Here is a 21,414-nt window from a genome sequence, read left to right as displayed (position 1 = left end):
CGCACGATCCTAATTTAGCGGTTGTGCAACTCAGCATCCCGAACTTGTCTATATCGAACCTTTACCGAAAATTCGAAACTCGTTTTGAGCGAAATGACAGCAGACGATACTTTTATTCCAATTAGCTCGCTTTAAGATATCGATAGAATAAAAAATCGACCCCTTCCTCTAAATTTAAACCGCGAAAACGATCAAATCGGTTTTCTCACCCGCACTCGACATCCGCTTCGAAATGGATCGCAATTATTTCAGTATCTAATAGTTCGTGAACAAGTTAAGACCCCCTACGCACAGTGAAAATGAAAGTAAAAAATTTGCACGAAACCCGTGCAGATAATTACTTTAAGAGCGGTACAATAAGAACGCCTCCAGGACTCTGTTTGAAGCCACAAGAGAGAATGATAATGAAAAACGCCATTGCAATCAGCACGCGGCGCGGCCCAGCGGCGGCCGTCCCTATATGCATATATACATTTACACATATTCTTTTATTTTTAATAGAACGCCGGCTCTGGATCACGCCAGTTGTTAATCAAACTCTAAACTCATCAAGGTTATATTCCCAGGTTTTTCTTCTTTATTTTGGATAGCATAGCACTTGGTTGGCCCCTTCATCATCCTGGGCCGCCGCGCCATCCATTCATCGATCCCCCTGGGAGAAATGAAACAAACATTTGCGTCCCGTTAATCGGTTTTCTAGCCCACATTATCGATCACTAAAGCCTGACATCCTATATATATATAGACCCCAAAAACTCGAATAAAAATATGAGAAAAAAGAGTTGAAGTATAATCAGCATTATAGGAGAGAAGCGTTGACTGTCGAGCCGGTAGTTTACGAGGCCGTTAGGAACATGAAACGCTCCAACGAATACGAGTACAACTGCTAATTGCAGATGACCGCCTCTTTTTTCCATCACTTCTTTTTCCCTTTTGCTGTAAAATATAATAGTCCCCCAGCCAGTCGATGACTTTTCTATAGCCACACACAGTCGTAAGTCGAAACCGTTTTGATGTGCCCGTCAAGCCAGAAAATAAAAATAAAAACGACGAGTCAAATGAACTTGCTAAGTGACGGGAGTTCCTGAACGTCGTATGCGTCTTTTCTAGCGATGCTGCGTGTCTTCTCGGATAAGAATTTTTAACATCCAACTGGCCAGTCTAGCAGCAACATGTCAATTCCATCTTCATCCTTTCCATCCGGCTGCTGTTCCGCGTCTCTCTTGGAAGAAAAGGTTATTCGATAGGGCGACAAGAGTGCGAGAGCAATCAGCCATTTGATGGAAGAGTGACAAGTATCGAAAATCCTTTTTGTCTCCTTTTTTCCACTGTGCCAGCAACTGGGATGGCGACGCCGGGCATATGATGGACCAGCGCAGTCATTAGTCAACGTCACAGCAGCTGAGATTTCCTATATACAGTTTGATGCGCGCCATAAAAAAAGATGGGGGTAAAATGAACTTATTTTTTAAAAATATAAGAGACAGAGAAAGAAGAGGTGACTAGAAACAGATGAATTTCCATTCCAGAATTTTTATTTTTCCTCCCATTTTCATCACCACTGTGTGTATATTGCATTTCAATGTTTCGGCTAGTTTTTTCTATCCATGGCTGCTGGAAATATCCATAGAAATGATGGATCGGTCGACAGCGGTGTAAGCGCCGTGCTACATCCGTGTTGGCCCGTGGCCGCGACGCCTTGTCGACTCGCCAGTTATATTCTCTCTCCAAACTGCTGCACTGTGTATTTGGGGAAAAAAACAGATAGAAATACGATGATTGTTATGGTTATTATTTACTATAGTCTGTTGTGATGGACTATAGCGCCAGTATAAAATAGAAACGGGTATATTATACTATACAAGTATGTGTGTACGAGGTGCATGTTTTTTGAGAGAATCAACACGAGTGCTTTAGTATATATATGAAACTTGTTCCAAGAGTTCCAGTGTAGAGAGTCCGAGACAAGGTCAAGTGGGCTCTTTTTCATTTCAAAACGAAACTATCCTACAAGGGCTGTGCTGGTATATATAGGGAGGTTTTTTCGTCTTCCATCTTCCGAGACATGACTTCTCACATGCTCTTGGATGTGAATCGCTGGGAGGAGTCGTGTTGGTATCATCGCATTTCTGACCCTCTGTCCGTCCAGGGTAAAATGTAAAAAACATTGACATCCAGCCAGTACCATCAACTATATGTATATAGTATGGGAGAGGCGGGGACTGAAGAAGAAGAACATGCTTTCAATTCTGTACATGTCAAGGGTTGAGGGTATAAGTCGACACTTTGAATGTTACGGCCAGCTGTGGCAACAACAATAATCGATTCATTAAGTCAGACTATTTAGTTTTCTATATGAATAGTTGGGTATTAGATTTTTGTTATAGGGTTGGCACACCACTCTTGTGTAACAAGTATAGGATGTATGATGAGTGGCGTCTTTGCGTGTTTGACTTTTTCCTGACTGTTCTTTTGGATAGGATAGACAAAGACACGGAAAGCGAGAGTGAATAGGAGCAATCGATTTTTCAGTGCGCTAGCTCAAGTTAACCCATCTGGTTCATTCCGTTTCTTTTAATCGGTTTTATCTAAGAACATTTCCTGTAGGGATTTATGTACAGGTTTTCTGTACAGTCTTTTTCTCCCAATACCACCACCCCCCCCCCCCCCCCCCAATAGGTTTTTTGTTTTTGTTTTAACTGTGCGCATCGGAAATGAAAAACGGTTTTAAAAATTGCGCGCATAGAAAAATGAGAAAGTTTGAACGGAGCGCGTAGAAACTGGCATCTAGCGCCTAAAAGAAAAATTTAAAAATTGGCCACTATAGCCATCTAGCGCTAATTGTTGGTCATTCAAGCAAAAATTTTAAAAAATGTCCAACGAATTCATCTCAAGTTTTTTTTCAAATATGCCGCGCATATCAGCAGTATTCAGAGTTAGTAGATAGTGTTAGTTAGTAGTTGGTGTTATGTTAAGGATTAGTACATGCATAGTTATATAATAATACAGAGCGATATGGAGAACAACAATGGAGGACAATGCGGCGGAAGCAGGCGGAAGTCGGAATCGAATACGGGACATTTACACACAACGCTAGATACAATTAACCATTATAGGCTACCATGGTCGCATATTCTGATCTAACCATTTCCGGAAGTAGATCATATCCTAAAAAAGAATTGACTGAATAGGTCTAACAATATTTCATTTATTAAATGTAATAACTGGTGACCTAGTGGTATACAGTCCGAAATTGACACGCCGGAGTCCAGACATCCGATAATTCACTTACTGTGCTCTCTCTCGAATGTCCTGAAATTTATTAATCTAATCGTTTAAAACTCTTCTCGTTAATTCCCCGTTAATAAAAAAAAAATTCTATTAATGAAATAAAATCTAGTATTAAGAATATCCTGTCAAAAATTCATCTCCGTAAGTTAAAAACTGGATGAAACAAGGTCATTTCTTTTTTTTAAATGGTCGGGGCCATGTCTCACGGTCACAACTTGGGAAAAACGTGTTTACTAAACTAGTAAACGTACGACGTATAGACAATTTTCGATACATGATGCCACAAAAAGAAAATCAGAATGTCTACATTTTGAACGACCTTCTCCTAAGATACTACTGAAGAGTTTGGAAGAGTTTCAGGTTTCACCTTCAGACTATCTCGTCGGGAAAAAATGAATTTGAAGGCCAACTCAATTTTTCGTCATCGTATTCCCCCCTGCCTCGTTAACAGGCATCTCTATTAATTTATTTTGCTGTTAATTCTTCGCTGATTAACTATTTAATTACCGTTAATTACGAACCGAATTTTCTCTTTTTTTAAATATCGACGCTTCGGTTGATTACACCCATTAGTATGCGCCCACATCTTATATATGGGTACAAGCCAATCCGGAAATCAACTCTGTCACTGCGTGGTGGAAGAGGGCATACTGGAATTCCCTTCAGAACATGATAATTTCGCGCCAAAATTTGTCAGAACCAGTATTGAGTATCATATCATCGTATCATGCAGCTATTTATATAAATGGTTGTGCCCAAGAAACGTGAATCTGAAGGAGACGCAAAACATTTCTATTTCCGTAGCCAGCACTATAAAAGCAGGGGCACACTGATTTACGTTATTAACGATCTAGTTCCCTTGCTGCAAGCGTCGGACTGATGTTTTTTGGTTAAGTAAAATGAAATTACTAAGTCAATTAATTTTGCAGAGCGCTATTTTTGTCTTGTTTATCGACGATTCCTTTTGTGCGCCACATTTCAACGGAAATAAACGGTAAGCCTAAAATTTCAAACATGCTGGAAACTAATAAATATCTCGTAAATATATCGCACTTTTAATGTTTCCATTATAGGATAAAACATCAGATTTCAGTTGAAACTGAAGAGTGTCCTACTGCCAATTTAGAGGGATTATTGATTCCCACCGAAGAGCTAAGCGAAACTCCAACCAAAAAATTGGTGCAAGAATTTAATAATCTGAAAGATCAGTTAACCAATTCTGTGGAGTCGACCCAACTCAACCAAACCATTCTGATGCAAGTAAAAGGCGTGTGGCAAAGTCTAGTTGACAGTAATTCGAGTGAATTGGGATATTCATATAACACTGTGAAGGAATTGAGGAAGAACATGGCTCAAATACTTTTTATTGCCCAGTACGTATATGTGAATTGTTCTTATTAAATTACCGAATGCAAACAATATTTTGTGCATTTCAAGGGAACGCTTCTGTGAGTCTCCGGATGAAACGTTTTTCAACGGGCAGTGCCTTCCTATTGGCAGTACTAAACACTGCCCATCAGATAATATGGAACTAGTTGACGGGTCAGATAACAATGGATTTTGTGATTGTTTAGACATAGAAGGAGAGAACAGCTTAAGCATAATTTTTTCGGATCGTACTGGCCAATGCTATTCACAAAATACTCGGGTATTTTTGTTGAACAGTGGGTTAATATTACTTAATTAATTATTTTATTCGCCAATACAGGGTCCTTGCAACGTTGGCGAATGGTTTGTGCTGAAGGACATTCCCCGGTGCGAATCGATTCCAGATGAATGTCCTGATGATGGCCGACACGTCTACGGAAATGTGAAAGCCAATTTCACTTTGGATTCTTCAGAGGAAGAAGATTATTGCTGGGAAATAGGAACAACATGTCCTGATGAAGTGTCAGTAGTAAAGGCGAGGATAGACGACGACGGAAACTTGTATGTATATTGTCAATATGACTGGACGCTACGCAGAAAACAAATCGAGGATTTAGTGCAAGACTTCAAATATCTTCAAGCTCATTTTACAAATTCTATGGAATCGAACCAACCACACCAAACCATTCTAATTCAAGTAAAAGCCGTATGGCAACTTCTGGGTGGCAGCAGTAATTTGGCGGATGGTTTGAATGGAGATGCTAGTACATATGTAGAAAATCTCACTCAGTTAGACTTGAAAAAGGACATGGCTAAAATACTTTTCGTTGCCCGGTAGGTGTGAATTATTCTATGATATTAAATTACCGAATATTGCGAACAATATTTTGTGCATTTCAAGGGAACGCTTCTGTGAGTCTCCGGATGAAACGTTTTTCAACGGGCAGTGCCTTCCTATTGGCAGTACTGAACACTGTCCAGCAGATAATACGAAACTAGTCGACGGACCAGATAATAATGGATTTTGTGACTGCTACGACACAGGAGAAAACAAGTTAAGGAAAATATTTTCGAATCAAACTGCCCAATGCTATGCACAAAATACTCAGGTATATATTTTTTAAACATTGAGCTATAATTGATGTCACCTTACACTATACAGCCTTTTTCATCATATCTCTTGGCAAATCCAGGGTCCCTGCGTCGTTGGAGAATGGTTTGTGCTGCTGGGGGGCATACCCCGGTGCGAATCGATTCCAAATGGATGTCCAGATGATGGTCGGCACGTCTACGGAAATATCAAAGCCAATTTCACTTCGGATCCTTCAACAGAAGCAGATTGCTGGAAAATAGGACAAAAATGTCCTGATGAAGTGTCAGTAGTGGGGGTGCAGCAAGACAAAGACGGAAACTTGGATGTATATTGTGAATCACCTTATTCTACTGTTACTATAGCCTCTTCTTTTTATGTGACCTTAGCTAAAGATGAGAAGTGTCGTAATGGTACGAGGCGTAGCAGGTCCAAGAATTGTGTAGGCGGGTTTTTTGGTTAAAAACAAATTTGCGGTGTTTTGAATGGTCTTTAATAGAATCCGCTTTATAAATCCAAGCTTATTACATACACATCAACTTCTCTTATTCTCTTGATTTTATTGGCGATCAAGCGATCGAGGTGGCTGATCAAGCCAATCAACCAAAAATACAAAAAACATTTTTAATGTTGAAGGGACACGTGTAAAATGCAAAAAGGGCCACTTGACATCTAATGAAGATAAACTAGATTCGATGAAAGTGTTTCTATAGTTAGTTGCTAGCTGCTAAATTGTTATACTGTGGTTCTTTCTTCAAACAGGTTTATGGACATTCAGTCGTGGTCATTTCCTGATAAGAAGAAGCAGTAGTGTATATATATTTTGAATTTATTTTCATTTCTCAACGAAAACCAGTCATCCTGGTTGCAGCAGGAGATGGAACTTTGCTAACGGTAGCTGTAGGCCTGTAGCTGACAATTTTTCTCGTAGTTTTAATATTTCAACACTAGATGCCGTTAACGTATATCAACATTTGTGTATTTGCTGTCTTCTGCGTCAGTGCGTCTGCCTAGTTACTCATCGTTGCTGCTCCGACCTTCCTTTCATCATTACGGGCGTTACGGGTTTACTAAATGAATTTGTTATTGAATTAACGCCTTGAAAGCTTGAACGATGAGACAACAATTTATTTTCAAGTTAGAAGCCTAATCATAGCACGTTTACTGATTTCATTGTCCCAACAGAAACGATGCAGACATACAGCAGTAACAGAGATACTTCATGAAATGGATGTCGGACTCGTGATGAAGAATCTGACACAGGATTCTTTCCCAGCCCATTAGGAGGTTGGTCAGTAATTCCGTCATCATAGAGTGGTTTTCAGGTCATCTTAATTCCCTTCATTCTCTTCAAAAAAAGATGTGTGAAATGCTAGTTCCTGACTAGCATTGATCATGTATGCCCCCCTTCGATGCATGGCAGCAATGTTAACCTTTACTTTTCCTTTGTGCAGATTTGAGGCCTGAGCCAGTCATCGTAACAACAAGATATGCAAGCTTGCTTGTGCTGGACCTGTCGTCACAGCAACAATCTCAGAATCGTCGTTTGGGTAATGATTTTCTTTCCTTTTTTTCGTGTGACCTTCTAGATATGTTAATGACACATGACTTGTGTATTACATGGAAACTTTCAATTCTCCCATTATTTAAAAATGAAGGCTTTCTCATTTACAACTTTTCCTTATTTGCTCTGTAAATATTTCTTGTAACTAATTTGTTTTTATTTAATAAATAGCATCCCTCTTGAAGTCTTGATTGGAGAAATGCACTTATCCCCTGACTGCGGAGAACGACGAGATCCAGATCACCCCATGGCTTTCAGGTGAAACAAGCAACTGTCTTGATACTAACTTGAAAATGGTTTATATTGACTGGTAATTCAACAGACAAATCTGGAAGAAGAATTGGATACCAATTGGATACCTGCTGGACCGTCAAAAGCATTCCGCCAATCTCTGCTTACAAATGAAACTTCGAGCTTGGCCCTAGAAGAGTCTTTGGAAATCGACATTTCGTAATTACGCCAGAAACGGCCTATTGCGCCTCCCTTTCCCGCTCCTGAATTTCCTGCTAGATGGCGTTTTGGATGAAACAGCTCCTGTAATCCTGATTTGTGCCGGGATTGCCTGAGACTACATTCAGCTGTCGACTATTGAGTTACGCCGTGAAAGCCACGCCATCCATTGTTTTCACAAATTTCACCCAGCCTCTTTGCCGGGCAGGCTCCCGTCGTGTTCGTATCTCTTGTAATAGTGTAGCAGCTTTGACCGAGTCTTTGTACGCTAACGTGTCCACAGAAAATGTTCAATATTCGCGATCACGTGATCGACCAGCTCACCTCCCATTAGCATCTAAATATTTGATGTGGCTGCCGTTTTTGAATCGACAGGCGGTACTATTGCAGAAGATTTGGCACCTAACGAAATCCCCGAATTTGTTTTGAAAGATGACGTGGAATGGACTAATTATCTTTTAGTGCTTGAACGAATATCCGTTATTTGACAGCCATCGATGATCCGGGCCCTAGGAAAAGAACTCGTCCGTGCCGATTTGGTATAACATGATTACAATTATTGTGCTTGTTTCTCTAATTAGAATGAATTAATTTACAATTACAGGAGAAAAACCGCAGTTTAGCTGAGACTTGGTCTATTCTCGTTTCTGCTATTGACAATCTTCAATCCAATACTTGGCCCCTTATCACTAGCAAAGTGTACATGTCATTACATTTCGGACGTGTCGAAGAAGCTGATGCATGCGGAAATCCTGACCGGGCTACACGCGTCCAACGTCACGTGTTTTTGCTCAAAGCCATCATCGCACGTATCAAAGGTGACTATATTTTTGGCGGCCGAATCCCCGAGGCCGAGGAAATAAATGGGAGACATTTTGAGTTAGATTTTTGAATGTTGAAATCGAAGTAGTTTCCAGCTGCGCTTTTATTTTAAAATTCCTGACCTTCTGTCTTTTTCACTCAGATGCCGTGAAACTGTGAATATCGTCTAACCAAATACCATTCAACATTTCCTTAATCTCGTTACTTTTTTATTGATGATTTTTTTTAGATCCGTTGTTATGATAATGAAAACATTTGGATAACACCACCAAAAAGTGGACCAACAAATCTTTTCGAAAAAGTCAGGTTAGTGCTGCTCTCCATCCCTTCCTTTAAGCTTACTTTTATGATCGAATTTTAGCACCACTCTCATCTACGCTGATGATGTAATCTTTTAACGACACGCGGAATCAAGTGCTTGTTTTCTGTTCGGAGCACACTTTTTTTTTCATCTTCTTCCCCGGTATAGAATTTGAATCTTCTTACTCCGGTGGCCATTCGTCCCATGCTCCCTTTTTTGGTCCGTTGACCGAGGCGGAAAGTTAGTTCCTCATTTGAATCTCTTCTTCGCCGCTTATTACTTTTGCTTATTACCTTTCTTGCTCATACAGTGCGTCTTGCACATGTTACCTTAACCTTATTTACTACATCGCTCTACTGCAGACATCCCTGTCCTATTAGAGACTCTGGGGGTTGGGGCATCGTTGATGGTAATGTTTTTCCGAATATTTTCATTGCCAGGTGGCAGGTTTAGATGGATGTAAAACGGAATGAAGATCCACATCCGCCATTCAGACAGGATCGAACCTTTTTCTTCTCGAATGCATATTAATAATTGGAGACAAAGCATTATGCATTATGCATTATTAGATTTTGATTTTAAACTAACGAATTTAATTCAGGACGATAAAAACTGAAAAAAGGGCAGGCAAGAGAGAAGTCTTCAATAATTTTATCCGTATTTCTTTTTGAACCAGGTATTACACTTAGCGCCTCTTAAGGTTTTCCTCTGAGGTTGTGACGATCGGCTCGGTTTGATGACACTGTCTTCCAGATCAAAAACTATTTTCATTCTTTTTGAAGGTGGTGACGGAGATTCCATCGACTTTGTGAGAGATGGATCGTCCTTTTTTGGTACAACAGCGAGATCTTTGGATGGTTTGATGTCATCCAGGTCGTAAACGATTTTCGCTCTCATTTTCGATTTTTTTTCTGCTTCGGAGAGTGACTTACTGGTGGATTCAGCTGTTGCTTCTTTGGTGATGGGTCTGCAAAATTGAATGCCGATAAATATGGCATTAAAGTTGAAATTTAAAGCAGAAAACCAGTTAGCACCTATAATTGCAGGCATTTTCACGTCGTCGGCTACAAGAAGAGGAAGATGAACGTCTTTACCATTGTATTTTATGTTAATGGTGCACTCACCTAACAGAAGAACAGGTTCTTTAGAAGTGCTGGCCGGTGGAGTTCTCTGTCTTTCAAAATCTACGGTCGCCATACCACATTCAATAGATTGTTCATCGGGAGGTACCCCTTCGAGTACCTTGCTAACGCAGGTTGCTGACAAGTCAATAATTCATTTCTCGTGAGTCGTGATGTTAAGCTTCGTAAACAGAGTTCACAGAAACGTCAGAAAGCAATCCTTCCGTTCCGTACAGTCAAACGTAGTAATCGTGAGGTAATATTTTGGCTGTCGGTAGGTGGCTAAATGGATTGTCCCCCAGCCACCAGGTGACGCGAGTGTCTTCGTGAGGACGAAATATTTGCCATTTTTTCCCGAGACGCTGACTGAAAGTGTATTCCAAATTCATTACGGAATTGCGGTGTCGATCTACATTTTCAGCCATGAAATGGTAATGGTATAGTTTGGATTTCTTAAATTTAATTTATCTTAGACGTTTCTGTCTGAATTTACAGGCTATCTGGGATATAATTTCACTTGGCCAAATAATGTGACGACTTGGGTCGAAACTGCTGTCCAATGTCGGCCATTGTTAGCTGTACGTCTTGGCTGTACGTCTCATCTTGTGCAGAAACACTTCAGACCTAGTAAAGTAATCTTGTTGATGAATTTCACTCTTATAATACAATTTGTTTTATTAGTTGATGTTAAGGTTGGAGATAGAGATCCCTTTGCTCAACTGTTGCAGAAATTGAGAACACGACAAAGTCTGAGCTTCATGACTGTTGTATCATCAACATGGTTTTGTTACAGCCAGCTGGGGAAAGATGTGATCGAGTCAAGTTGAGCTGCAGCTGCTGCATGCAGTTTATCGAGCTGGTGTTATCCCAAGTGTCACTGCAGGAAGACTCATTGAATTGGTAATGTGATTGATGTTATAGGTTGTAACTTGGAAAGTCTTGTGTTTTTTTTTTTTTTTTAATATTTTGTATTCAATTGACAAGTTTAAAATTTGATTAAATTGTAGAAAATTAGAGGTAATATTTCTTCCTTCTAAATAATGGTTTCCATTCAAAGATAGCCCTGTTAAGTTTTGTTTAAATTGTCTTTCAATCAATCTAGAACAAAAATTCCCACTCAGTATTACCAAGTTTTTGTAACATATTGGAAGTAGATGTACAGAATTCTTTCTTGTTTATTTTTCAATTTTAATTAAATATTAATTTTAAATAGAAGTAAATTTTATTATTGGTACCCTTTTTCACATTTCCAAATGTTATTGCTTATTGGTTCATTAATGTTCTTTTGCTTTGTAGGAGTTAATGGTCAATTTGATGTTTGAGCTGTTTATGGTGTGGCTGTTTGGTGTACAGTGGTTTTGCAGCCCCCTTCCAGATGAGAGATGCTCTGAAATGGAGTTTGGTGCAGACTTGCAGGTCAACATCACACTTAAATCGACTTAAATGTGTATTTGCCTATGTTGGTGTCCATGCAGTATATGCAGTGTTGAACGGTTGGGTAAAATAGTTCATGCTGCCTGATGGCTGTCCAACAGTGACGGCCCGGACAATCCTGAATCCTTTAGGGTTGCCATTCCATCGAGGCTTAAACGAGGGTACGTAGTTACACGTTAGTCAAATTGTTAAAGCTACAAATTCAATTGTTTGTATTACCTAGATGAAGCGGAGGTGTTGCCCATTGAGGGGTTTTGGTGACAAGGAGTCACTGAACGAAGCGCTAAACCAAATGAAAAAAAAAATAATAAAAAAGGTAATGCTAGGTACGACATGAAGCTTTTGCTTTCGCAGAAAATAATGTGAATTTGTTTGCAGCCAACGAACCTTTATATATCCGAGCCGAGTCCTTTCCGTCTACATTCGGTGTGAAGAGCAAAACCCAAATTTCAACACATTTTACTGCTTAGCAACGAAAACAAAGCGAGTGTCAAAACATTGTTTTACTTGCACATACTTTATTGTGGCAGAAACGCGTTGGTCATGTAACAGGGTGGAATTTTTTTCCCTTTTGTTCATGCAGCATCAAACGACACGCGATAGGTTCTGGCGGTAATCAACTATTCAAGACATGTCAATGTAAAAGACAGGGTAAGAATAGCTCCTGTAAATGTTATTCATTTATGTTAAATAGCTGCTAGTAGGATCTCATTGTTGATTTGCGGTTACAAAATCCATAGCCCTAGAGTTCAGGTATTGTCAATCAATCATTTGATTTGCGTTTTAGATGCTCCTAAATCAGTTGTGGAAATACGATTTCCCCCACTTCTCCTGGATGGTTTCTTAGGATCATTTAAGTTCATTTTTCAGTTATTCGTTGTGAACGTAGCGGACGAACTCTGACAGTCTATCGAGCTTTAGCAATTGCGTCTAATTTCTTATTTAATTCAACCGTTCTATGAGAAGCTTTGATTTGTATTTTTTATATTCATAATTTATCTTTTTTTAGATTTTCTTCTCCGACCGCAGGTGCAAGGAATATGTTTGAAACTTAGAAAAGTTTGCAGTAGAATATTTAAAAAAAAGCCGACTATCCTTCAAACGGTTCGAAATGGAAGATTTATTCATGCACTGAAGAAACGAGTCAAATGACTCAAAATGTCCAATGTGGTATTTCTAAAGTGACTAAAATTTAAGCCATTACCATTTATGATTTGATATTTATTTTGATATTGGTTATTGTAGACCCATCCCCGGCAAAGTCACCTGCAGAAGGAAAGGCCAGTTTGTATTTCAATCGAAGGTCATGGAGATCATTACGTAAAAGGTGTCGGGCATTGGTGTAGAGGCTGGGTGAGAATGACACGATTTGCTTCATTATCAAGAAGGTAAAATAGCCATTAGGCTTAGGGGGAGGGGTGAGAAAAATTTTTATAAAAGGCGTGAGAAAAGTTGCCAGGGATCAGTCGAGTGAGCATCTCCGACACGGCAACAACTCCATATTTCGTCGTAATATCAGTTCGCAATCATGGGTCAATGTTCATTTTTATTTCGAGTCGTAAATCTATTCTATCTTGTTATTAGTTGTTGATACGACTAGTTACCTTCGAAAACTAATTTCCCATTGTTTATTACATAGTTAATTATGGCATTGTGTTGCTGTTGGGTGTTGTATCGTTGATGTCGACCACGAGAGAAAATCTTTTAAAAGGAAAGAGAAAAGGCAACAGAAGTCAATCGAGTGAGCATCTCCGACCCGGTAACAACTGCATTCTTCGTCGTATTACCAGGTCGCAATCACGGGTAAATAATCTGTATTTCTACGTGGAATTTTGTATCAATTTCCATTTTTTCTATTTGATAATATGTCCGTTATATTGTTGAATATTTAATATTGTCTAGTTAACTATGCCGTCATGCTGCTATTGGTTGTTGTATCGTCGATGGCTGGGTCGACCACTGGTGTACCGACGTCTCCTGAATAAGGCGTATATCAAACCGCAACGCCACCGCCTTACTACGCAACAACATACGCAACGACCAGATACTACACCGAGGTTGCACTGTTGGGTTTACAGTTAAACCACCAAGGATCCAGATGATTTCACCACAACTTGTGCTGCTCCTCGAGCTACACTACCAAAGCGCTAGAGTACTACACCGAGGCACCTACTGAGACTACGCAACTACGTATGCTGCCCCAACCTACGACACCGAGGCTCCAGCTTATTACATCACCAAGGCTGTCGAATTCTACACTGGAGCGCCCAAGTACGACAGAAATCAGTCAAGTGAGCTTCTCCGACACCCAACACGGCAACCCCGAAGTTTCGAATAAACTTCGTTTCAAACAGTGGAACGGCAAAGAGTGAAGGTGAGTTCTTTATTATTGTAATTTTGTGCAACATGTACTAATGACTTGTTTTCCTTCCTTGTCTGTCTTTAGAACAAGACAAATTCGACTGCAATCGCGTCGAATTGAATAGCAATGATAACATATTCGTACGTGTACACCGCGCCGTTAAACTTGACATTGTCGGTCGGCAAGCCGCACTTGACGATGGCCGTACCATCACCTACGACAAGTGCGTTATTGCCACAGGTAAACATTTTATGCCAAACGAAATTATGGAATGCTGAATAACTTTTTAATCCTCCTGCTCGATAGTATCTAAAAGTCTATTTAAACTGCTAGCAATTTATTTTCCGTGAATTAGTTCTACGAATAGAATTAGTTCTACGAATTCCTCTAAAAATGGCCTTTATTTTGTTAGGTGTTAAACGAAAATCTTTTCCAATCCCTGAGCGGTGCCCTTAAAGATGCCCACGAGCACGTAGCGCTGTTCCGCAACATCGATGGCGGTAACATAGGTCGAGTTCTCCGTCCTCCTAAATATTTGAGCCAATGGACAACCGAGAAGGTGAAAGCGGAAAGTGTTAATGTTTTGCCCAAAACTAATGTTGAGGGTGTAATTTTGGAAGACTACAAGGTCGCATTGTCCTTAAACAATGGTCAAAAGATAAACAGTTATTTCTGTACATGTTTTAGCGATGTTAATTAAAATCTAAAAATTATTTCAACAGATTTAAACTGACAATATCGTCGCTGCTGTCGGTTGGGACGTAAACACGGATTTGGCTGTTGCTTTTGGTTTGGAAATAGAGGAGAGGAGATTTTGGTGGTTATCGAGTCAATACCGAGCTTGAAGCACAATCGAACGTTTGTTTGGTGAGAATCCTTGAACATTTTATTTCATATTAATTGTGCTATTGTGATTTAAACTTGACCAACATTGACTGCTCTAATGTTGTTGTTAGATAGTATATGAAGTTCTTGTTAAATTAGATTTTAATTATTGGGTTTGGACTTTATTTTTTATTAGACGTTCTTTTGTGATATCAAATTGGGTCGCTGTTGTATGGAACATGTTCACCATGCTGTTGTATCAGGGCGATTGGCTGGAGAGAACAATACTGGCAAAGAAATGTGGATGAAAAACTGCAGTGCACTGTTACCAAGTGCATTCTGCGTCGTATTATCAGTACGCAATCGGGTAAATATTCTGTTTCACGGAGTTTTTATAAATTATTTGTTTTCTATCTGTTTGTGTACCATATTGAATATTAATGTTCAAATTATTTACCGCACAGTTGATGTGATGTCGTGATGTTGCCGTTTGCCTTATCGTTGAAGGCTGGGTCGATCACTGGTGTACGGATGTCTCCTGGGTATGGTGGATACCAAAGCATCACGCCGACGCCATACTACACAACCTCAACATTCGCAAAAAACGGTTACTACACTGAGGCACACTATTACTACACCACCAAGGCTCCAGAGTATTACACCGAAGCTGATGCTGCCCCGAGTTACATCATCAAACGTACTACACCGAGGCTCCCAAGTACTAAAACCACCAAGTCACCGGAGTATTACACGTATGTTGCCCCAGCTTGCTGCACCGAGGCCCCCTAGTTCCTAGCTACTACACCGAGGCTCCAACTTATTACACCACCAAAGCGGCTGAATACTACACCGAGCCGCCCAAGTACTACACCAACAAGGCTCCAGAGTATTACACCACAACTTGTGCTTCCCTCAGCCTCTACACCGAAGCCCCGAAGTATTACTCTGCCCTAAGCTACACAACTACAACTGAGGCGGCCAAGTACTACGCAGCCCCAACTTACTACACAGCGGCTGCTCCTTCGTACTACGTTGAATCGGAATACTACACCTAGGCTTCAGTTTACTACACCACAACCTATGCTACACCGAGGCCCCTATGTACTACACTACCAAGGCACCTGAGTATTATAACACTACTTACGCTGCTCCGACCAACTACACCGAAACTCCGAAGTATTACTCTATCCCGAGTTACTACACCACTAAGGCACCTGAATATTACACCACACCTTACGCTTCTCCAACTTACTACAGGGACGCTCCTAAATATTATAAGTATGTTCAGATTTGTCGGTCATATCTTAATAGTTTCTAGTCACTGGGAATTGTTGATCTTTAATAGGGAAATAATTTTTTTTTTAAACCTGGGTTATCATTGTGTACGACTTCTCTTGCCACCTAAAAGCCTTAAGACATTGCGACGTTTTCTTATTTTGGTTGGGTCTTTCCTATTTCGTATGTTGGAGGTGGTTATTGCTCTAGTCTCTCCGCATTCCGACATATTCTAGTGTTTAGACAACTTTCATTTACAGGGCAAGTTACGAAAGAGACGTACTGTGTGGTGTTTACTAAAATTGATTGATGTTGACAGCTCTCTTTTTAACTTAAGTTGGTGTAACAAAAGAGTTTGAGATAATGTGTGGTTTATCATAGAAGTTTATTTGAAGAATGTGGAGTTTATCAGTTGCTTGCCTATATCTTATGTAAAACTTGAAAGTTGTAAAAAATACACAGTCATAATCTAAACATTTTTTTATTACAAGTTATGAAACATAGCAAACAAAAACATTAAAAGGAATTGCTTTATTGTCCCACCTCCACCCACAATTCCACCACATTTTACAATCACATACATACAAGTTAACCCGTTGGCTGCCACGCCATACAACCCGTAGGTTGCTCTCTACTACTCTACGCGCCACGTCTGAAGGATCTATGACCAAGGTGGAACTTGTCATTGCTGACAAGTCCGGGCTGACACGGTGACAGAAGAATCCATCACCGCATCGACAAAGGGGAACTAGGTATGGTGCATTGCCTAATAGGCGCCTTGCGGCAAGTTTTGGGCTGGTGCGACTTTCCGACCCCTCGGCATGAAAACCACGAGGCCGAACAGCGCACGCAGCCCGTGCTAAGGAGCAGGGGAGAACAAAGGCGTGGCAACCAACAAGTTAACTAACACTAACACATATTACCAACAACAAATAATGATCCGCGCTGACACTTTGGAGATACCGGTGATGTTTTGGTGTCAATCTTCTCGACGTCTCCTCTGCATCATCTGAAGAAAGAGAAAAAATTCTTATTAGAGTGACATGCCAATAAAAGTTACATAATACATGTAGGTACATCGATCTGTTATTTTTGGCTCAAAACTTAAAAGGCACGCTTTCAATTTCTTAAAATCTAGCTAACAATATTGAAAACTGTACACATAACAAAGCTCACTTGCTAGTCTTTAAAAAAATTCCGGAAGTAAACCGGAAGTAGCCACAGCTCCTCAACCATTGAGCTGTTGTCAAATTAAACCACATATTCGTGATCTCCATGAAATTTGGGGTCGATTAGGTGTGATTTAAACGAAATCCAAAATTTGGCCAAAATCGAGAATTTTCCTGAACTATAGTTCAGGAAAATTTTCAAAGCCGGAAGTACGAAAACGTACAAAACGAAACATGAACTTTACCACAAATTCGACGAGGATCACGAATATGTGGTTCTTTTGAGCGTCAGATGAATATTTACTGAACTACTGACTAAAAAGAGTAAACCGGAAGTAGAAAAAAAAAAGCAATTTTCGAAAATTTAACAAGTGAGCTTTGTTGGGGGAATAATAATCGTCAGTTATCACTAAATATTTCAACAAAAAAACTGTCGATAAATGTTTAAAGAGATGTTCAAAGTAACAGAAACTGACTGTTTTGACAGCTGTTTAGACTGCAAAGTATCAAAAAGCCATCTAGCGTTAGAAAAAAGAAGCGTCCAAGTAAATTTGTTTGCGCGCAAGAAGGGCCTAATTTTGGAAACTATTACACAGACACAGTCTAACGCAACTAGACTATTGGTAGATAACCTAAGAAAATAAGTCAATTGTTGGGTACCTAGGCATAATCCCGTAGTGAGTGACTGGAGGCGTTTAACAGCAAAGGGGTAGCGTCCACTGAAGTGTGTTCCAACTCGTCAGTGAAGTAAAAGACAAATAGTAGCAGCAAAAGCAGTGAAGCTAGATGAGTGTACGTCGGGAAGATAAGGATGGAGCAGAACGTTGCTGAATGTCCCTCTTTCGTCATGAACAAAGGTCAGCATTGGCTTATTAAATCTTTTACGTGCTCTGTAAAAAAAATGTATTGCATTAATGAATTGAAAATATAACAGTTAATATAGCATTTCTATCTTTACCTATACTAACAAGCATACTGAAGTTTTCATGACAAAAAAACAGCAAAAATGGAAATCACAGCAACCAACAGGTTTACTCCTGAGGTTGATGTAAATTTCCTGATGCCAAAGAAAGTGTCATGAAGTATTGCAGTAGTATGGTGATAGGTGGTATTGATGCTTACCTTTATCATATGGGTGAGTGGTGCTGAATTTAGTATTAGTAAGGCATTAGACGTGGTGTGGTTGGTGTAGTAGCAGTAAGAGGGAAATACCTTGTCCCTGCACATTTGTATTCCACAATATGTGAGCTTCACACATGAGTTTTAGGCTTTTGACAACATGATGGGTATATTGGATGGAAAGTGAGCGCTAAGTCAACTTTTTGGAATGACTGACAGTATGCATCTAAAATTTGAAGATATAAGTTGATATAGTATAAAAATAAGTAAAGTAGGTCAAGTTAAACCTACACAAGTTACGAAGTTCAATTTGGTATATGAAATCACAGGAATATAAGTATTAATTCGCATCCAATTGTTTCACCCCTTTTTTCCTGGTTTCACGATGTAAACACAACAAGGCGACACTAGCGACATCTGGTAATGAGTTTTGAATCCTAAGTTGGTTGCAATATTATTAAAGATACCCGATAATAGAACTCCACCGACAATAGAACCCCAATATTTTATTTTAAAATACCCGACAATAGAACTCCAGTGCTCGACAGTAGAACTCCACTACGAGACACGGAGACAGTAGAACTCCGATAATTTGAACTGCGACTGTTCAACCAACTTAGGATTCAAAACTCAAGATGTCGCCAGTGTCGCCTTTGTTGTTGTTAGCTTGTTACAAACGAGGCGAAGCCGAAAAGGGCGAAACCAAACTGTAGCTAATTTATACTTATATTCCTGTGATTTCAATTACCAAATTGAATTTCGTATCATATGTAGGTTTATCTTTACCTAGTTTCCTTATTTTTATACTGTACCAACTTATTTCTTCAAATTCTAGTCTTCTAGATGCATACTGTCAGTGTCAGTCATTCCCACAAGTTGACTTAGCGCTCAGTCAATTTCCATCCATTAGGCCCATCATGCTGTCAAAAGCCTAAAAATCATGTTTGAAGATCACATGTAGTGGAATACAAATCTGCCGAGATAAGGTATTTCCCCATTACTGCTACCAGACCATTACAATTCATATTTTCTTATTATTTATTGCATAGGTATCCTGAACCATAAGACTTTTCTGAATCTTGCAATTTTTGTGACGCACCCTGCAACACCATGTTTGTTGTTATGGATGCTACTGCAATACTTCATGACACTTTCTTTGACATCAGGAAATTTACATCAACCTAAGGAGTAATGCTGTTTGTTGCTGTGAATTGAATTTTTACAGTTTTTTCATCGTGAGCATTTCAGTGTGCTTCTTAAAAAAAGGTAAATGGTAAATGCTTTATTCATTGTTATATTTTCAATAATGTAAAAATTTGTTTTACAGAGCACAGAGATTCTTTTGCCAATGCTGACCTTTGTCCATGACGGAAGAAGGATTTTCAACAACATTCTTCTCCATCCTTATCTTCGCGACGCACGCTCATCTAGCTTCACTGCTTTTAAGCAAGATTTGTTTTACTTCACTGACGACTTGGCGAGTTTCTGGACCACTTGAAGATCGCTTCCGTCAGCTGTTACACACCTGCAGTCACTCACCACGGGATTATGCCTAGGTACCAACAATTGACTTATTTTCTTAGGTTATCTACCAATAGTCTAGTTGCGTTAGACTGTGTCTGTGTAATAGTTTCCAAAATTAGGCCCTTCTTGCGCGCAAACAAATTTACTTGGACGCTTCTTTTTTCTAACGCTAGATGGCTTTTTGATACTTTGCAGTCTAAACAGCTGTCAAAACAGTCAGTTTCTGTTACTTTGAACATCTCTTTAAACATTTATCGACAGTTTTTTTGTTTAAATATTTAGTGATAACTGACGATTATTATTCCCCCAACAAAGCTCACTTGTTAAATTTTCGAAAATTGCTTTTTTTTTTCTACTTCCGGTTTACTCTTTTTAGTCAGTAGTTCAGTAAATATTCATCTGACGCTCAAAAGAACCACATATTCGTGATCCTCGTCGAATTTGTGGTAAAGTTCATGTTTCGTTTTGTACGTTTTCGTACTTCCGGCTTTGAAAATTTTCCTGAACTATAGTTCAGGAAAATTCTCGATTTTGGCCAAATTTTGGATTTCGTTTAAATCACACCTAATCGACCCCAAATTTCATGGAGATCACGAATATGTGGTTTAATTTGACAACAGCTCAATGGTTGAGGAGCTGTGGCTACTTCCGGTTTACTTCCGGAATTTTTTTAAAGACTAGCAAGTGAGCTTTGTTATGTGTACAGTTTTCAATATTGTTAGCTAGATTTTAAGAAATTGAAAGCGTGCCTTTTAAGTTTTGAGCCAAAAATAACAGATCGATGTACCTACATGTATTATGTAACTTTTATTGGCATGTCACTCTAATAAGAATTTTTTCTCTTTCTTCAGATGATGCAGAGGAGACGTCGAGAAGATTGACACCAAAACATCACCGGTATCTCCAAAGTGTCAGCGCGGATCATTATTTGTTGTTGGTAATATGTGTTAGTGTTAGTTAACTTGTTGGTTGCCACGCCTTTGTTCTCCCCTGCTCCTTAGCACGGGCTGCGTGCGCTGTTCGGCCTCGTGGTTTTCATGCCGAGGGGTCGGAAAGTCGCACCAGCCCAAAACTTGCCGCAAGGCGCCTATTAGGCAATGCACCATACCTAGTTCCCCTTTGTCGATGCGGTGATGGATTCTTCTGTCACCGTGTCAGCCCGGACTTGTCAGCAATGACAAGTTCCACCTTGGTCATAGATCCTTCAGACGTGGCGCGTAGAGTAGTAGAGAGCAACCTACGGGTTGTATGGCGTGGCAGCCAACGGGTTAACTTGTATGTATGTGATTGTAAAATGTGGTGGAATTGTGGGTGGAGGTGGGACAATAAAGCAATTCCTTTTAATGTTTTTGTTTGCTATGTTTCATAACTTGTAATAAAAAAATGTTTAGATTATGACTGTGTATTTTTTACAACTTTCAAGTTTTACATAAGATATAGGCAAGCAACTGATAAACTCCACATTCTTCAAATAAACTTCTATGATAAACCACACATTATCTCAAACTCTTTTGTTACACCAACTTAAGTTAAAAAGAGAGCTGTCAACATCAATCAATTTTAGTAAACACCACACAGTACGTCTCTTTCGTAACTTGCCCTGTAAATGAAAGTTGTCTAAACACTAGAATATGTCGGAATGCGGAGAGACTAGAGCAATAACCACCTCCAACATACGAAATAGGAAAGACCCAACCAA

At 39.6% G+C, this 21,414-nt stretch overlaps 2 protein-coding genes and 3 long non-coding RNA genes across 15 annotated transcripts; 3 read left to right on the top strand and 2 right to left on the bottom strand.

Moving 5' to 3' along the window:
* The first annotated feature begins 4,149 nt into the window (after window positions 1-4,149).
* Window positions 4,150-6,297, top strand: LOC124312655. Its single transcript, XM_046777143.1, has 6 exons — window positions 4,150-4,285; window positions 4,365-4,664; window positions 4,729-4,939; window positions 5,000-5,493; window positions 5,561-5,768; window positions 5,853-6,297. Exons 1-6 carry the CDS (start codon window positions 4,191-4,193, stop codon window positions 6,210-6,212), a joined length of 1,668 nt encoding a protein of 555 aa, XP_046633099.1. The 5' UTR covers window positions 4,150-4,190; the 3' UTR covers window positions 6,213-6,297.
* Window positions 6,298-7,503: 1,206 nt separating this feature from the next.
* LOC124311777 lies at window positions 7,504-15,437 on the top strand. Of its 10 annotated transcripts, none has more exons than XR_006910220.1 (19): window positions 7,504-7,571; window positions 7,636-8,302; window positions 8,368-8,581; window positions 8,815-8,891; window positions 10,286-10,438; window positions 10,503-10,634; window positions 10,689-10,907; window positions 11,304-11,602; window positions 11,665-11,757; window positions 11,820-12,092; window positions 12,451-12,622; window positions 12,687-12,829; window positions 13,081-13,244; window positions 13,344-13,815; window positions 13,894-14,043; window positions 14,216-14,453; window positions 14,526-14,670; window positions 14,825-14,995; window positions 15,093-15,437. It is a non-coding gene; the product is annotated as an uncharacterized LOC124311777 (long non-coding RNA). The 10 variants fall into 10 exon arrangements; XR_006910223.1 differs by lacking the exon at window positions 7,504-7,571 and having other exon boundaries at window positions 7,602-8,302; window positions 11,304-11,423; window positions 11,483-11,602; XR_006910227.1 differs by lacking the exon at window positions 7,504-7,571 and having other exon boundaries at window positions 7,599-8,302; window positions 10,689-11,299; window positions 11,383-11,602.
* On the bottom strand, window positions 9,566-10,432 carry LOC124311775. The gene is made up of 4 exons (XM_046776117.1): window positions 10,275-10,432; window positions 10,011-10,141; window positions 9,921-9,950; window positions 9,566-9,853 (listed from the first exon to the last, which is right to left on the bottom strand). The coding sequence occupies exons 1-4, from the start codon at window positions 10,430-10,432 to the stop codon at window positions 9,780-9,782; spliced, it is 393 nt and encodes a 130-aa protein (XP_046632073.1). The 3' UTR covers window positions 9,566-9,779.
* A 1,053-nt stretch (window positions 15,438-16,490) lies between the features above and the next one.
* LOC124311778 lies at window positions 16,491-18,737 on the bottom strand. Of its 2 annotated transcripts, XR_006910229.1 has the most exons (5): window positions 18,483-18,736; window positions 18,195-18,417; window positions 18,031-18,129; window positions 17,733-17,962; window positions 16,491-16,912 (listed from the first exon to the last, which is right to left on the bottom strand). It is a non-coding gene; the product is annotated as an uncharacterized LOC124311778 (long non-coding RNA). The 2 variants fall into 2 exon arrangements; XR_006910230.1 differs by lacking the exon at window positions 18,031-18,129 and having other exon boundaries at window positions 18,483-18,737.
* Window positions 18,738-18,778: 41 nt separating this feature from the next.
* On the top strand, window positions 18,779-20,988 carry LOC124311779. The gene is made up of 5 exons (XR_006910231.1): window positions 18,779-18,961; window positions 19,027-19,177; window positions 19,241-19,457; window positions 19,519-19,747; window positions 20,567-20,988. It is a non-coding gene; the product is annotated as an uncharacterized LOC124311779 (long non-coding RNA).
* The last annotated feature ends 426 nt before the right edge of the window (window positions 20,989-21,414 follow it).

This window comes from Daphnia pulicaria, chromosome 8 (assembly GCF_021234035.1).
Source record: "Daphnia pulicaria isolate SC F1-1A chromosome 8, SC_F0-13Bv2, whole genome shotgun sequence".
Taxonomy (NCBI): Eukaryota; Metazoa; Arthropoda; class Branchiopoda; order Diplostraca; family Daphniidae; genus Daphnia; species Daphnia pulicaria.
The sequence above is the reverse complement of the archived record's forward strand: the minus strand, read 5'-3'. Positions and strand labels throughout refer to the sequence as shown.